This window comes from Ostrinia nubilalis, chromosome 11 (assembly GCF_963855985.1).
Source record: "Ostrinia nubilalis chromosome 11, ilOstNubi1.1, whole genome shotgun sequence".
In the NCBI taxonomy this organism is placed as follows: domain Eukaryota; kingdom Metazoa; phylum Arthropoda; class Insecta; order Lepidoptera; family Crambidae; genus Ostrinia; species Ostrinia nubilalis.
The window spans coordinates 9,460,153-9,478,927 of record NC_087098.1 but is presented as its reverse complement, the minus strand read 5'-3'; the positions used below and the strand labels follow the sequence as shown (position 1 = coordinate 9,478,927).

Sequence of the window (18,775 nt, the reverse complement as noted above, 5' to 3'; positions counted from 1 at the left end):
GTTAAAGTAAGATAGTGCAACCCAAGATTAGCTTTTTTTTAAAACTGATATGTTTTTAAAGTATTTCAGTAATAATAGGTATTATTTATTGTATTATTTCATAAAAGTACCTAACAGTTTACGTATGTTAGGTACTTTTACATGCGAGTAATCGTATTATATAATTTTTGTGTTAAATGAGAATAGTTGTTGTGATAAGTAATTTTAGATGCTATCCTAAAATTGTTATATTTTTATCATTAGTTGTGGTGGTCTTTTTGACCAACAATAATTAAACCTTTAGCTTGATTGTCTAATCATTAATTTGAAAGTAATTAGAAAAGTTGCGTATTTTCTATTAATTGGTTACAATTACTGCTCTGATATAAATTATGCTGTTTTTCATTTGAAGCAATTAGTTTATTATAATATTATTATAATCATTGTCTGCATTTCAAAATCTTTTAATGTAAGTAGTTCTTACTCGTGGATTCAATCAAGCCTTTTATATGCTAGTATCAAGATACTAGCATATTATGCTTTACTTTGGTAAAACATCCATTCACACACTCGTACTAGTACTGATTTAATAGGGACGTTGACTCCTGGCCTCCAGTACACATGTCTAGGGCGCTATGCACTCCCTTGGTCATTACAAAATGTCGGTAACGGTGACGCTGCCCGCCGCGTCACTTATACGTGACCAGCGTACTGATCTTCCAACCACGAGGATAATTTACCACCTCAAAAGAAAATATTCCAACGCCCCACTTAGAAACGTACACTGTTCTTTCAAGTTAACAACCGTCGCGACAGATGTGTTAAGGTCTCCCATACAACAAGCGTATTCTATAATGTTACTATAATGACCAAGGAAAATCCTTTGGTGTAACGCTGTTTCGCCAGAGTTGGTCTAGAGATCATAGAGTTCGATGTATTTGAGCTACATAATATTGTCTACAAGTGTAGGAATTTCTTCCTCTATATTTACTCAGACTCTATATTATTATGAACTCCCAAATCCAATGGTAAGAGAGTGCGCTCTCAACTCAGAGGTTCTGGTTCGATTCCCATAGGACACACATGATGTGAATTGGTGTGAAATTAATTGTTTATTGTTTGTTTCGGAAATCGCAGATTGTTTGAAAATGAAATTCCCGGCTTTGTATTGGCGGGCTCATAAGCTGTCCGATTCAGCAGCCCAGGTCTAGGTCTGACACTTGAATGACATCGTCTGTTACAACCCACTCGACAGTAGAAGTGCCTTTCTTATTGGCTGTTCTATGTAAGCTCATAATTTTCGCGGTCAACAACCTCTGCCTTAACTAGTGACATAAATACATACATGTTTCAACTGCAGCATTTTAACAGTATGAATATGACCCCAAAACAGGTCCTATTGTGGCGGCAAATGGAGTACGTGTCGAATCAGTAGCAAGTGATTGAAAAAGGCGATAGAGGACAGATAACGGCGCTTCTAAATGGTCCTGCTGACACGTAACTAAGGCAGTGGTTCTGGGAATTTATAATGCCACAGGGAAATTATTTATAGCCTTTCATTCAAGAATCACAATCAATTAACATGAAGTGATTACTAACAAATCTGCTCCGAAAGTTATGATCAGGTAACAAAAATTTTTTCATAATGTGAAGGAAAAACAATGCAGAACTACGGGTAATTTATCAATGTTTGGTTATTCAAGTATGAATTAGTGCAAGTCAGTAAGGAGAGAGCTGCCTAAGAAAGTAATTGATGAAAAATTGGTAATAGCATGGACGAGCTAGTTGCGGGGAATGAACTATTATTGCCACATAAACTCTCACTTAGTGATGCTGCCGATACACTTTCCTGCGGCTGCGTGACCGGACTGCTGCGTACGCGGCGAAACAGCGCTGACGTAACTCCCAAATGCATTATCCTGCAATGACAAACAAGAAAATGCCCAACGGCAGTAGTAGGGCAGAGCCGTTGTAATAAGTAGACTGTATATTCTATAGGTCTAGCTTTGCATCTGTCATTCTGTCTTTGGACACATGATGTAAGTATCCTAGAAGACGATACCCTCAATATTGAAAAGAATATCGTGTTATACTCGTAGATTTTTCATAAATATTTGTAGTTCACTCACACGATTTACAAATTTGAAGAGTCAGATTAAACTTTAAGAGCCATAAAACAAAATGACGCCCGAGCATGAATCTTCGTTTAATAGCAGGTGCAGTCTATGATTGGTTTAAGTATTGAACTTCAACCAATCAAGCGCTTAATCTGAGGCTTGATCGTCACTCAATTCGGGTCTACAACTCAATTCATTCAGATTATGATTACAAGCGTATTCGATTAAGAAAATATCTCGGTTATCGCGAGCGTTAATGACTCTATGGTGTTAAATAGTGACATTATACAATCGTATACACCGCTAAACGTAAGGTTACAAGCCACGGGCTGTTACCACACCACCTGACATATCGCATGCTGTGTGCATTTCATTGAATTACAAATCGAAAAAGCACAATAAAGACCGTCGACGAGACGAATCGGATGTTACAACACTGACTTAGTACAAGAAACTAGTCAAGGTTTACCCCGGGCCCCGTTGTGATGAAAGGGGTGCCTGTAAATAGTGTATGCCTGTACAATCGAAGAATCAATAGTCGAAGGAACATCAAATGAATTGAATTGATTTTGTTAAAAATTTAATTTAATATTCAGGCAAGAGATTTGTATTGTATTTGTGCCTGATATCAAGTCAAGCATGTTTGACAATACTTTTGTTTACGAGTGTGAGAGTAATCTTATTGAATAAAAAAATATACAATTATACATTACTATTTAAAATATCGAGTTAAAAGTACTTAGTCCTCTGCTGATAGGCATTAGTGAAGATTTTTTAAGATTATTCAAGAAGACGAATGACTGTTAGTACAACCGTAATCCAAAACATTAGCATTAGTAATACAAAAAGTGTATTTCGTGTGATTATTTCATCTAAGCTTATTTTCTTCTACTACAATCAAAACACTTCAAGCTAATGAATTCACTGGCCCAGATAAATACTCGTATATTACCATTTACCACTCATCATTGCAAGCAAAGGTTAACTTGAAAATAGCAATGATAGAGCCTATTTTACTAACACACGTAACATACTGAATAACGAGTGTTGTTTGAAAATCTTTGAAAATGCCGCAACCCCGAATGTTTGTACATTAAAATTCTTGAACGCGTAACTATAAGTCCGGACATTTAGCGTCGGGAATACGAAAAATGGGCAATCGAATTTTAATTAATTGTTCGTTTAGCGGTATCATCGCGGTTAGCGCAGCCAAATTGTGTTGTAGTGCAACTGGCTGGGTAATGCGTGTCGATGCGTGCGTTTGCAGCCGGTCACCTTGCACTAAGGTATGGTGGTCGCGTGTGGTGCAGGGCGAGAGTGGGCGACCTCAAATAGCGTGCGCAGGAGGCGGCTCCTTTATTTGCTAGTTGTCCGCCGCGTGGTAGTGACGTGTGGACACAGGACATCATGCGGACATTACTGGTGAGTACTGTGACGTGCCCTACGCAAGGACGATTATATCACTTTCTTTAGCATAAGGCTTTTCAATTATCGCTTATTTTCCGGGTCCTTATAATTAATTAAGTTCTATAATCAAAAAAAATATTCTTTTTAACGCTTAAAATCAATTAATTCGGTTTTAAATTATTGAAAAAATAGAAAATAGTGGTCATATTTATAAAAATAAAACAATACATATTACAGATTAAGAACAAAACTATTTGTACTTACTTAGGTACCTACGTACGAGTATGAATGCGGGATATTTACTTAAATGTTACTTACATATACATATTTTGTTTACTGCTTTTTGTATTACCTAAGAGTACCTTAGATTAAAATTCCTAAGATTTTATGTAAAGTGCGCCCGTGAAGTAACTATGCAGATATATTCAATAGGACACAAGGTTGTGAAAGTAGTCTTTCGTTTAATAAGCTAATTGTCCGATTTAGATTCAGTGATAGGTGGCGAGCAAACGAGCACGTGCATTTAGATTGTTGTTAGTATTATGTAAAACAAATTCAGGTCGATATTGACACTTGATACATTACAATAATACAGCGAGGTCCACTATGTACCTGTATTGGTTTCGCACGCTAACCTTGGGTGGCGGTCGTGAGCTGACAAGTTATTCAGTGCGGTCACAAATATCGATACTTCACTCGATCACCTTTCGAAACAAAACACGCCCTTCTTAGTTCATAAGGCGGAACTAATTCGAGTAGTACTAGAAAAAAGTATTTGGCAAGCGACCTTTTTAGCTACTAAATTACGTAAAACACGCAAATCTTACTCACAAAATGTGCTTGTTACAACTATGTTATTACGAGCAACAGGCTGGACTGGATAGATAAAATTGGGCACGAATAACTTGTTGTAAATGTTCAAACAGTGATTGTGTGTGCAAAAAGGCTAGATTCGAAACTCCTTGCCTTACCGGTCTAGTACGCCTAGACTAATATTAAATATTCCGATATTCCGCAACAAATCAGTGATTGATTCAGTGGGAACGAAATAGTGCTTATAGTTCCTAATACTTATAATATCAAACTTGAAGCAGATTAATTACACAGTAAATAGTAAATTTATATGGTCCGTTCTTGAAGTAGATAATATCCTGTTGCAGAATCTATAATGAAGTAGATTTAATATACAAAACTGTAGGTATACTCGTATGTGTGAAATATAAACATTGTCAATTGAAAATTAAAAGGTGCTTACGAAACTTATATTCGGTAATTAAACAAGCCCTTTTGCAATAAAATATTCGCTAGAATTAAAAAAAAGTGCTATTATATTGTATGGATTTTTGACTTTTTATGCAAACATTCAGATAATGATTTTTAAATAAACATCAATTATATGTTGTCTAGGTCTATTTTGCCTTGGAGTTGCACAGATTTAATGATGTATCTTTTGATAATCCTTTGATTAAAGCAGTTTTACTTGTTTAGGTAACAGAACGTCAACTATAATAAGTGCTTACCCTGAGTTATTTGCAGAATTTCTCCAACCAGCCGTAACAGTTACGCCACACCAAGTTATGTTATACTTTCGTAAATAAATATACTATATCTACGGTAATGCAAGATAAGGATATAGTCATCCTACTGGTTATTAAATCAGATTTAAGTCAAAATGTACAATAGTGCCGTTTTCATGAGATGTGATAATATTTTTCAAAAATGTTACACTGAGTTAGGTACTGAAATTAATAGTGATGAATTTACGAGTACTTCATCATGACGTCATAAATGCGTTGTAAACATAAATATTCAAACTTATCGAACTTGGCGAAACTTGAACATGGCCCTTACAAAAGAGTTCAACGCGTCAGTACGCCGTAGCACCTACGCGGATGCGTTAACAATGGCAATAAGTAGGTATATTGTATTAAAACTTGCGAAACATTTACTGCCTACATATAACAATATACAGATTAAATCAGTGCTTCAACTTACAAAGTTTATTCAAATTATTTCAAAACTACAAAGTGTATTTAGCTTTTCTGTAGCACAATAACTGATGCAATATACCTAAAGTAGCAAGAGCAGGGCACATTAATTAAAGTTAATAATTACCTTTGTACAATTTTTAAACAAAAACGAGGAAGCTAATAAAGAAAGTTAAACGGTGCCGTTGACTTTGTAATGACAATTAATATTGTATTCAATTTAGTGCAAAATTGACGTTATTTTAAAAATATTAAGTGTATAAATTTAATAATAACTACGCCGATTAACTAGCCCAAACAAATGACTTGTATTATAGCGACAAACTATGAGTAATGGATAACATGATTTCAGGCAAGTCACAAGTTCTCATTACACTAACATTTGCCATCGGCGAGATTCGAACCCACAAATAGAAAGCATTTTCAAGACCGACTTCGATTGTATAGGTGCATGCATCCACATAACTGCAGATTGCTTGACCACACCTAGCCTAGACTAATTTTAAAAACTTCCGCGTATTGATTGATTAAGACATTACATCGGCATTGCTACGTAACAGCAATTTAACGCTGATCTAATCAAACTCGCATCTTGAAATATAGAGTAAGTAGTAGTAAATAACCATTTATGTACTCAGACGTACCTACTTGCTTAACTGGCCTAGTGGTTCACGGTTATGAAACAAACTCAGGGTTTGTCACCGGCTTTTGATAAAGTTTCAGATACTTAATTATCAGATACGTATGCTATTTAAGAAATAAAAGTTGCTCCTTAACGAGGATATAACCTGCCCGATGTTTCTATATTTTCGCCGGTAAATTAGATAAGATGTAGACAGAGATGGAGCCATTCCTGTTTGAATAAACTATTCACAAACATTACAAGAAAAACTTCCAACCTTCAAACTGTTGACGGCAAAACAAGCTTATTCTTACTTCATACCGACAATGCTTAAGATGACTTTAGCTGGTTCACCGTAGCTTCCGGAGCTTACACCTTGCAGGTATCAACTTGAAAACAGCGCGGAAGGAAAACAGCGTAAACTAACATGTGTAGGATATTATGTATGAAGTAATTACTTAATTGAGTTCTAAGAGATAAACGGAAATAAAATGAAACGTGAGAATTTAATTCGTAGACTGGAAATGTTAACGTAAAAGTTTTAGACAGTCTGCTCCGGTCAATGAAGAATAAAATTGATAGTTCAGTTTATTTACCTCAAAGTTGAAATTTTAACTTATTACGACTTGCTTCCAGTTTAGTGTAGTGCGTCCTAAAATTGGTACCTACTTAATGTAGGTTACTATGTGGAAATCGCAACACAAGAATAACCGTCTATGGTATCAGACAGTTTTATTTTTGCAAGATAATAAAATAACTCAGAGATTGTATCTTAAGAAATAACCGACATTTTGGTTGCTATTCATGGGCACGTTTTAAAATAATGTCGGTGGTTACCTAATAAAACTAAGGATCAAGAGAAATATCGTACAAGTCAAGGCGATGCAATGGAATGAAAGTATATTTCTGAGCATAACCTTTAATCAACAATGAAGGATAGATTGGTAGCTAGAAGTAGCGATAGGCTAGACAAACCAGCGCTACAGCTGGAGTGTTTTCAAATTCCTGAGGTGCTATGAATGATTCGAGTAGGAATATTTGCACCGGCGCGGAGGTAGACAGACACGGATTGCCATTGAAATAACATTTATAACCTTTGAAATGACCTTTCAAGGTTCAACTTTCGGTATCACTATGATATCCCATCTGCAAGATTTATTGTTCTTTACATTACTTTTAAGGATCGTAAATTTCATCATACTCGCGTGTCCAATACTTAGTTATCATTCTCAGTGCTCCATAGTATTGTTATTTAACCGATAGCAACTCACCGCTCCCAGCTTCAACTTCACCTTGAATGGCGGAAGCGTAAAACCGCGGCAGTCATTACCACTTTCAGACCAGAAAGAATGCATTACCTACATGTGAACTAGCCAAACATGTTTAATTTAACGTCATTAATTTTGGGCATGCATTAATATGCCGGAGGTATTTTGGAACCTCTACCTACAGCTAGTGTTTTATTCAACATCGCCTAGATTGACGTCGTCATCGCAAGTGAGGGACTTTAATTGTAGTTGAAAATTTCAAATAGGTAATAAAGTTATTATTGAAATCTATCAAAGGATCATATTTAACATGTCTCCATTATTGCAATTAAATGGCTTCTTTTGTCTGAATCATAAAGATTTAAATGACATTTAAAGATAAATTTGACATTATCCGGAATTAAAATAAAATGTTCTTTAACTGAGGTCACGACTGAGTTCAGAATACTGAAGTTCATAAAGTTCATAATTTTATTAAGGCCAAAGTATTAAAAACTAAACGAGATAAAATGACAAAGCAAAGGTTGGATTTGCCATTACGATTTACGACACGCACATCGATTTCCGAAAGTGGAGTAGGCAGTTAGGTTTCCCATTTGCTCTGGTTGCGACAATATTCTACGCCAGCCAACTAAAGTTACCCGACAAGGCAACTTTACTAGAGTACTTACGGCAATTTCTCAATCACTAGGTATCGTAAAATTATACGAGCAGTGTTAAGTAATTATTTAAACGAATGGTTGACCAAAATGATTGCTTTACATTCGTTGCTGGAACACGTTATTTGCTAATTGTAGGCCAGCATATTTCAATGTTTTTATGAGTAGATTGCCAACAAACTGCATTTGGGCAGTATAAGAAGACTGCTTGGCGCCAAAACTGTCAGAACTACTCATATGGTCATAATGACACCTAACCCAAAGAGTAACGCGAGATCTCTCACATCATCCCTAGACCAAATTCAAGTCATTGGCTCGTAATCATCTCACTGATATTGACCCCATGCGGGTATCGAACCCGCAACAGCTACCTACTATTGTGGCTGACAAAATACTTACCAGCAAATCGGTACTAAAGTTAAAATATTAATCACTTGCAGTTTATGGAAAAAAGAAACTTAAATTAATCGGTTACATCCATTAATTTACATGCGTTAACAACCAGAATAGTTAATTATCACGTTAGTTCTTTTAAATGACGATTAATTATTGGCGCATCCGAATACTGGTTATTAATACATAATGAGTTTTAAGTATTTAATACATAATAACGATCGCGTGTGATTTTTTATTACATTACTCAAACCTACTTACATAGTGACTCAATTCGAAAACGAAATACATAACCAATTTAATTAATCCACTGAGGTATTGTTTTTAAATTGAAGATTTACTACTTAGTGCAATTAATATTAATAAATACTTACTATAGGGTAAAAACTTTTTACTTTAAAATGATTTATGAATTAAATTTTTCGTAATAAGTAAGTACTCGTAGATTCATGTTCACGTAACTAGTCAATTTAACAATGAGTAAGTACTAAAAAGGTGGAGTCTGAACCGATAGTATCTGCCGCGGGCGTGCTTGGTAATCGAGTTTAATAATGAACTGCATGATAGTACGGGTGCGGGCAAGGTCCACGAGTCTCGAAAGTATGCCGGATCGTTGCGTGGCCGCCCGACATTCCGCCTACCAAATCGAGCTTAACGTTTTCTTATGAAAAACAAACGTCCAGTAATCGCACGTGTAAAATTAATTACTGTGATGAATACAACTCATTGCTGTAATGTTGAACCGATTACGCAATAAACATTATCAAATAAAGCACAGACAATAATTTTGTCTTCTTTCCCATTTTATGAAACTGTCCCCTATTAGCATTACTTGAGGTTGAGGTTTACCTACATCAAATTTTTAGTTTTAATTAACTTACTGTTTTTGTTTCAGTTATGTACGCTGTGCGCAGTCACAGTCTACGCTCAATATGACTCGCCTATCCCACCAAGACTACAAATACCCGGAGCTATCCCAGTCGGCGGTCCCGTCAGAGGAGGGTTCAGACAGGGAAGGCTGAACAGTGCACCAGTCGCAGGGCCGCTGCCGCGAGCGCGCAGGCCGGGCCACGCGAGACCCTCTTTCAAATCCGTGGACGCGTCGCCCCCGCGGCCCAACCTCCAATCCATTGAGGAGCCCGCTAAGCCAGTTACCGAGGAACCAGAAGATGATTACGAAATCAACACACCCACTGCTTTCTCACCCAACTTGTTCTCGACACCGACGCCCCAAAACGATTTCTTCGACATCACCACGACTTCCCAACCGAAACCACCGATAGTGTTCAACGTATCGCCATTCCAACAGCAGTCTACGCCATCAGTGCCGAAACTGGAGCCCATCAAACCTACTCAGTACCGGCCACTTCTCCCTCCGCAGTCTTTCAATCCAATTAGAAACGAACCCAAACCGCAGCCTGTGAGACTACAGCCGCTGTCGAGCAGGCCTCAGCGGCCAGCGTTCCGTCCCGAGCCGAAACCATTTGTTGAGGAAGATGAGGCCCCGATCCAACCCGTCAGGCAGTACTCGCGGCCGCAGGAGCCCATCGCCAGCCGCGTGCCAGTGAAGCATGCACCCCCACAGAAATACACTCCATCCAACAACCGAGAAAAGAAGCCGGTCGCACAAATTATCCGCAAATACAGAGAAGAGAACGAGGACGGCAGTATTACCTGGGGTTTCGAAAATGACGACGGCTCCTTCAAAGAGGAAACTATTGGCGTCGATTGCATTACTCGAGGCAAATACGGATATGTAGACCCCGACGGTCTTAAACGGGAGTACAACTACGAGACAGGTATTGCATGTGACAAAACTAAAGAGGATCAAGAAGAGAAAGGTTTTATCGATTACCAAGAAAACAAAGCAGTGCTGCCCAATGGCATCACAATTGATCTCGCTGCCATGGGAAAGAAGTCTAGGAGGCCATTCCGATCACCTGTAAATTAGTTTAAGTTTATGGTATTTATTTTAGGGAAATTTAATTATAAGAAGAACACTTACATTGTCTTGTCATAATATAATGAGATGAGTCATTAATGTTGAGTGATACAAATTATTTGAATTTGTGTCTAGGAGAAGACGAAGAAAGACTACAAAGAAATAAATAAAATAAAAATTCTGTACTGCCTCTTTATTTACACAAAATTCATTATAAAAAGGCCAAGAAATCATACTACACACTCTTTCAATGCATAATAAAATAGATGGGTTGAAAAACAAAGTTCATTAAATTTTAATAATATGCTAATATGATTTTGCCCATGAAATTTATAATTATCGTTCTTTACAAAGAACTGTTAGTTTTAAGAAAATTCAAACATTGAGAGAATTTAAATAGTAAGAATGAAACAGCTTATAACATAATACCTACATAGATTAATAGGGTCGATTGTTCATATAAGGCTGTGGCCGTCTCATTGGAGGTGGCATTCTGTTAGGTGGTGTTATAGATATATCCAAATAGTTGCCAATTTGAAACTTTACTTGAGATAGTGTTTTGTTATCATCACCACCTCTTTGCCCAGAGCAGGTAACACCAATTTCTCTCATACGGTACGTTGGTGACCTCAGATCAGGGTAGACTATAGCAAAGTCAAAGTAGGTTCCTTTACGCCTCGTCTCTGGATTAACTTCTTTGACCAGTCCGGTTAGTTCTCGGAGTGTCGCGTCCATCCATGTGTAAATCTGCAATTCGTTTTGTGGAACATTGCCGCGGGCGTAATCGCCAGGCGAATTATGGCGGCCAGTGGAACAGAACACACGTAGTAGCAGTGGGCAAGTCTGTAAACCAATTTTATTAGTGAATTACTGTACTGTGTTCTTTTACCAAAGGCGTTCTTGTTGCTAGCGGTAACATAACCTCAAAATAAATCAATGTTTACCATGAAAAAAATATGATAAGACAGATATACACGACAAATAAAATTATACATTTATTTACCTTTTCCCTGTCTACGGGTTTTTCTGCTGTTTTAACTTCTTCAACAACCATTGACTCCAGGCCCGCCATTTTCATAATAATCTACGAACAGGCAGCGCGAACAATTAGAAATCGATCGATGTCATAAAATATTGAGAAATGCAGAGTTGAATCAACTGCAAGTTCTTAATACTGAAAATTACAGCGTAATCAAGGCTATTAATTTATTATATTGAGAACCACTGTTGACAAGAAAAATAATCACACACAAGCTGTTTTTTTTTACCTGACAGCTGACAGCAGAACTTTTTAATCTGTGGAAGTGATAGACCATTGACATAAATATTTATGGACCGAGCATACTTATAAAATAAACGTGCTCAGCCCTAGACAAGTGGCACTGTTTGACGCGAATCCGTCGTTACTCCTTACGAAAAGTTTCGATAAGGCCTTTCGATCATTTTTCGACTGGTTTGCTATTATACTGTGCGCTTTTAATAGGTAAGAAAAATAAAAACCGAAGAAAACTTGGCTTTATATCATAATGCCTTTGCCTTTTTACGAAAAAAAAAGAAAAGAATCGAACCAAAAAAAAAAAATCTGCTGTCATGTTCGTATATTATGTCATTGTGTCTGTCATCTGTCAGTGTCATTAATAATAACAATAAAAATAATTTTGTTCGGATTTGCTTAATTTATTCAAAACAAAAGGACATATTTTCAGTACTGTTAACCATTTAATTTATATTTCGATGGATCATAAAGAAGAGGATGATTCATTCCAGGATGATAACGTCTACATCAACCCCGAAGATGGTATGCCTAATATTCATCCTAACATCGTCAATTTAGAGCAAGAAAGTGATGGCAACGAAGAAATCGATGATTTAGATGATTTACCGAAGTCTGTCATCGTTACTAATATACACAGCAATATTTTCGCTGACGAAAAACTCAAGAGAGAAATGGAGGATCTTTTCCGAACATTTTCAGATAACGTAACATTTCAGTGGCTCCGCAGTTTCAGACGCTTGCGAGTAAATTACGATAGCCCGCTAGCTGCGGCTAATGCACGGGTGCAGCTACATCAATACCAGTTCCATAATTCGTGCATCAATTGTTATTTCGCCCAGCCCGTTACTCCAGTGTCATTAAAAAACCTTAGACCTCCTGCGCCAGTAAAACAGTTCCTCATATCGCCGCCTTCAAGCCCGCCTGTTGGATGGGAGCCCCGGGAAGAAGGTGAGCCTTTAGTTAATCATGACCTTCTGGCAGCCTTGGCAACCTTAGCCCCAGGAGAAAGCCATGAGCTCCATGCACCCACACCTACCCAGCCAGCCATCATTGTGCACACGGCACTGTCAGCAGAAAACGGAGGACCAACACATGTCGGTTGTTCACTCCCCCATACTCGCTGTCCAGAGTATTGATATGCCTTTTTAAAGAATTTAGAGAATTTGTGAGTTAGAGTAGTTGTATGAATGCTTTTTTATTATCACAATGTCAATTGTGTGACCTATTGTGATGCCAAAGATCCACATTTCTCATGAGAGCTAAAAATACTAATAAAAAGTAATAGATGCGTTAGGTTTTGCTAATTTATTATTTTAATTTCAACATATTAACATGTAATTGGTGCTATATTTTATTCTAATCAAGTACTTTTGAATGGAACATTGCTTGTATAGTGTAATACTTAATTTGTTCATCAATCTTAAATTTTGCTTTACAACTTAATATGATATTTGGCTTTACTGGATCTGTACAATGACATATATAGGTCTACAAACTAGAAATAAATTTCAATTATGTTCCTATTATGTTTTGGAAATCAAAGGCCCTGTTTGTTAAATTAAATATCTGCAAAGTACTAAAATATAAACATTTTACTTGGGAATAATTCATAACTGCATTAAGCTTAGATAATATAATTTAAATTTAAAAATGTGAACTGAATGTTAAATGTAAAATAATATGGATATACCTACACGTAAGATTCTAATACATATTATATTATAAATAGGAAATAATGACCATAATTTTACCTTTACCTGTATTATGACCATAATTTTACATTTTCCTTGATATTTTGATTAAGTTATTTGGATACTTTTACATTTCTCATAGACCAGTGATTGTGAAACAGGGCCTTAATATTTATCTACTGAAGAAATAACATCTAAGCTGGTATTGATTAAGCATCTTAATAACCATGAACTCCTTGATTGTAACTTATTTTGATATCTGTTCTGACTCTGTTACTACACAACAAAGAAATAAGGAATCTCTGACACTTATGATAAAATTACAATTTAGATTTAAAACACCTGATAATTTTAATAACAAACTTCATTTATTGTGTGCTTATCTATTAATTAGATGTTTTGAAATCCTTAATATCTCTCTCTACCGGTACCCCCGCCCCAGTACCAGTATAACTGTACCTACCAGTTTTTGTGTAGATAAATAATGAAATAAATAACATTTTATTTTTGAGACTCATACAAAATTTAAATAGTAGATGTATAGAAAGTTGTGATATGTAATGTGAATTAATCACAAAATATTTTTAAAAATTGTAAATAATTAAGAAATTATTTTTGCATAGGAGCAAAATTAGTGTCAACTGTTATGCAGGCAAAGCTAATTAATTTATTTGTTACTTAACTTATTTACACTAGGCCCAGCAGCTTAATTTCCAAAACTATGTGATTGGCAATTACATTTTTGGTAACAATTATGTTTTTTATTGTGACTACCTAGAAATCTTCTAGTCAGACATATCAAAATGCTAAAATAATTTTGTCATTACCAATACCTCTATCAAATCTATAAATTAGACAGGTAGTTGTGGATTAACACATTCAATGAAGGACTGATAAGGTTTTTTGTGCTATTAAGTAAAAAAAAAACTAAACAATTTAAATAGTTCAGTGGTAAAATAAGCTCGAAAAAGAGATTTGTCAAAAATAATTTATTTCTAAATTAATGTACAGTCCTCTCAACTTAAGCTGAGAATTGCATTTGTGTGAGTGCACACCGATAGTGTAGAATGGCAATCGGCTTGAGGCGCGGCGCGTCCCGCGCATGGTTTAAACCGGTTTATACTAGTTTATAGCAAGCGGCCTGAGGTGCGGCGCGTCCGCCACGCGTCACTTCCCTGCCGCTCACATACTTCATTTCACCCCCGGTACTGGTAGCAGATAGACGTGTAATTTTATGTAATTGTGTTCAAAATATTAGTGAAATGGCTCCTACTGTAAGTGAATTTCCTGTACGAAAACCAAGTATCAAACACAAGAACAACCAAACCCTGTAGGCAAGTGAAAGAAATTGTATGCTAATGAGGATCATTTCGATTTTTAGTTGTGAATGCAGATTTATAGGGCTAAGAAATCCTTAATACACAGTCCAAAAATTTTTGTTCTACGACAAAAATTTACGAAGTTATGGCCAAATTACTAAAAAAGTTCACTGACCGCCCGGCGCGGGGACGATGACGTCATTATATCCGATCCGAACGCTGCCGGCGTACTGCGTGGATAGAAAATTTTTTTTTCTAGCCAAACTATCAGTTTTAGAGAAAAACTTGTAATGACATTTATTCATCAGAATAAAGTAAGCTATCGATAGGTAATTTTAAGAAATAGAAATTGTGAAAAATACCGCAAAAAATCCATACGCTCATACGATTCAATGGAACGCAGAGACGCGATTGGGGTCTCCGCGCGGTGGTATATTTGGCGATTTATTCAAATAAAGTGTTCATAAGTGTTGTTAGAGTCATAATATCTTCTTCCAAGTAAAATATAAAAATGTATAAGTATTAATTTATTTACTTCTAACAATAAGGTATAGCTGAGGCAGATACACTCTGCCTAGGCTCTAAGACATTGCTATGAAGATCATTTCGATGTACACGCAATACCTACACCTACCTATCTATTCGCCGTTCCCATGGGCGGGCCAGCTGCTCCCTCCTGGAAATCTATTTAATCTTAGCCTAGAAGCTGGGTATGACTCCCCCTCGGCCAGAAGCTGAGTATTACATACCCCCCCCCCCCCCCCAGGCCAGAAACTGGGTATGACTTGACCCCCCCCTCCCCCCAGGACAGAAGCTGGGTAAGGCTAGCCCCTCCCCCCAGCCCATAGAAACTGGTTATGACTTAACCCCCCCCCCCCTCCCCCAGGCCAGAAGCTGGGTAAGGCTAGCCCCTTCCCCCAGTCCATAAGCATAAGCTAGGTATGACTCCCCCTCGGCCAGAAGCTGGGTATGACTTACCCCCCCCCCAGGCCAGAAACTGGGTATGACTTGCCTCTCCCCCCCTCCCACCAAGCCCAGAAGCTGGGTAAGGCTTGCCCCTCCCCCCAGGCTATAAGCTGGGTATGACTTATCCCCCCCCCCCAGGCCAGTTAACTGGGTATTATTATCATCATATTATGTATTATTATGTTCAATAGTTCAATACAAACAATCATTAAGTTACACTCACCCCAACCGCGTCTCCGCATTGCATCGAATCCTATGAAAATGTGGTTTTTGGACATAGCGATACTTATTTTTCACAATTTTTATTTTTAAAAATTACTGGTCGATAGGTTACTTTATTTTGATGAATAAATGTTATTAAAAGTTTTTTTCTAAAACTGATAGTTTAGCTGGAAAAAAATATTTTCCATCCCAATAGTACGCCGGCTGCGCTCGATTCGGATATAGTGACGTCACGCGGCCCTGCGTACGTTGACTTTTAGCGGCAAAAACGGTCTATGTTTATTACTTAATATCTTCGTAAGTAATGGTCCGATTTGGATAATTCAAAAAGATATATCTTTCTAATGTCTTAAAGATTAACGTAGATACTAGTTTTATTGAATTTTCTACAACAGTACTGATCCTCATTGAATACGTATTTTAAAGGTGTGAACGAAAAGTTTTTAGTCTGTTTTTATTTTGTAATTTTATAAATTTGTTTGTCTTTTTGTTGTATTTTGTAAGGCTGGCTGGACGCCCTCTCTATAAACGGTGCTCGCAGAATATCAGCGTCGAGGTACTTCGTGCCTTGGAAATTGGCTTAAGCTAAGCGAGGAACTGTTTTTATTTATTTATTTATTTAAAAGGATGTGTCAAGTGTCGTTATACCGGCCCAATTGGTAGCTAGTGTTTTATGGAGTTCCTTTTAATAAAACATTAATTTTATTTGTATGTGTTTTACTAACTGTACTTTTGGCGATCACTCACACAAATGCAATTCTCAGCTTAAGTTGATAGGACTGTACTGTGGTAAATTAGATTGTTTACATTAAATACACAAGTTTTACTATTATTTATCGATGGACGTTATATTTATTTTATTTCAATATAATACTTACGCTCATTTCATGTAAAAATAATGATTTTAATATCGATGTTTATGTGCGGTGATTTTGCTATATTCCGTTTTACAGGGGCTTTATGATAGAAGAAGTTAATTTATCTTGATCTGATTATTGATTAAAATAAGGAACTTTTCATTTCATATACACTGAAACGTAAGCATTCGCGTTTTTAGTATAATTTACGTCCATACTTGACTAATTTTATATTTTACTTGACTTTTATACAGGTAGTCGTAGTAGTAGTAATATCTGATTTGACGGTTGCAATCCGTTTCAATTTATTAGTTACGGCTACCTACCTCGTTGTTATTTTTTTAGTATTTAACTCTATACCACATCTATACTGTTCGACGAACACGTGTCCCGTATATAAATATTAATAAATTGGCATGCTTGTTAAATGTAATATAAAATTGTTATGGTAGTTTTTGTAATCAATTTACTAGATGCATTGCAAGTTGCAACATCATGTAAGCTCGTCATATTTACTTACCTATTAAATGTATTGAATTACTACTTACGAATAAATTATGTATCACACGTTCCTTTTCGCTACCTAACTAGTAAACTTTGGATCTATTTAAAATCAACAATTTAACACTTTCTACATAAGAGATAATATGGGTAAATTCATGGCAGCAGACCTTTATAACTTAACTAAAGGATTAGAAATTTTGTTATTATACCTACCTGTTTTGTTTTTGTTATTACTTAGTAACTACAAATCTAAAATCCAAGGTTGAGTTGCTAACTCGTTGCACGTCTTATATTCGAATATCCAAACTTTCATACAGTAAAATTAATTGACCTCGAAGTATTTCTTGGTCGGTATCGGTAGTATTCACCTTACCTATAAGTAGAGATGGGTTTCCACCCGGGTAAAAACCCACATGAGGGTAAAAACCCAATAAAAACCCGTTTCATTCCACCCGTGGGTGTTTGTTTACACCGGGTGAAAACAAATAATTTTATAATTATTACAACTGGTATCTTTTCTTTATTTTTATTGAATTTTTCTCATTTAAGTTTATTGATTAATAAGTAATAAGTCAAATTTAACACTAATATGCATTTATATCGTGGCCAAATCGTAAAATTGATCACGTTATGATGATGTGACCAATTATTTTATAAAATGGTGTTATTTCAAGAATCGTTGAACCGATTTAGAAGAAATTTAGTAGGAACACAATAATTAGTGATCATGGCAAGGACATGGAGGGGGGGGGGGGATGCCAAAGATGCCAAACTCTCTCTTTGATGACATTACGGTATAAAGTAACAAATAACAACACCAACTACAAAGTACTTCTGCTTAAAAACTTGAAATCAAACCGCCCTTCCGCCACTGTAACGCATTGTACCGTTTTTCAAGACCTCCTCTCCCCCCAGATTGCATTACGTAACACTAGAACGCCCCCTTAGCAACAAATACCACTTCTCACTTTAAAAATACGCTATTTTTGTTTTCACCCACCAGAATGGGTGATAATGGGTAAAAACCGGGTTTTTACCCAAATCACCCAGTTTAAACCCAATCGGGTGAAATGGGTTTTTACCCACTACCCATCTCTACCTATAAGTATCCCAATTCCCTTGTTTAATATTTTGGATATTTTTATCGATCTCAGCGTAGGTTTTCTTCTCGACACGTAGATTAGTGCCTAACTACTTTTAAGCAGACATTAGGTAGTAGGTACGTACAATGTACTACATAACTCAAGACGCATCTAGCTCTTTTTTAGTTATATTTACAAGCATCCAATTTTGTCAAAAACACATACCTACCTACGTACCAAACAATAGATTTGTATGTATAAAAAATATTAAATCAAATAAAATGTGTTGTGAAATTATACCCATTATCTCTTTAATTATTAGTAGTTACTAATACAATTCAATGTTAACTTCCTGTTATCTTATTAAACTTTAGATGATCATACATGTAATATCGTCTATCGATGTTTTTAAATCTCACTGTGATTTAAATTCTCATTGTTTAATGTAAATATAAATATAATTATTGCGTTTCAAAATTGCCT

At 36.3% G+C, this 18,775-nt stretch overlaps 3 protein-coding genes across 3 annotated transcripts; 2 read left to right on the top strand and 1 right to left on the bottom strand.

The window, feature by feature from the left end:
* The first annotated feature begins 3,409 nt into the window (after positions 1-3,409).
* LOC135076239 (uncharacterized) lies at positions 3,410-10,556 on the top strand. The gene is made up of 2 exons (XM_063970721.1): positions 3,410-3,518; positions 9,329-10,556. The coding sequence occupies exons 1-2, from the start codon at positions 3,504-3,506 to the stop codon at positions 10,382-10,384; spliced, it is 1,071 nt and encodes a 356-aa protein (XP_063826791.1). The 5' UTR covers positions 3,410-3,503; the 3' UTR covers positions 10,385-10,556.
* LOC135076241 (histone deacetylase complex subunit SAP18) lies at positions 10,554-11,630 on the bottom strand. The gene is made up of 2 exons (XM_063970722.1): positions 11,379-11,630; positions 10,554-11,218 (listed from the first exon to the last, which is right to left on the bottom strand). The coding sequence occupies exons 1-2, from the start codon at positions 11,451-11,453 to the stop codon at positions 10,814-10,816; spliced, it is 480 nt and encodes a 159-aa protein (XP_063826792.1). The 5' UTR covers positions 11,454-11,630; the 3' UTR covers positions 10,554-10,813.
* Positions 11,631-11,996: 366 nt separating this feature from the next.
* LOC135075883 (protein sarah) lies at positions 11,997-14,094 on the top strand. The gene has a single exon (XM_063970341.1). The coding sequence runs from the start codon at positions 12,110-12,112 to the stop codon at positions 12,785-12,787; it is 678 nt and encodes a 225-aa protein (XP_063826411.1). The 5' UTR covers positions 11,997-12,109; the 3' UTR covers positions 12,788-14,094.
* The last annotated feature ends 4,681 nt before the right edge of the window (positions 14,095-18,775 follow it).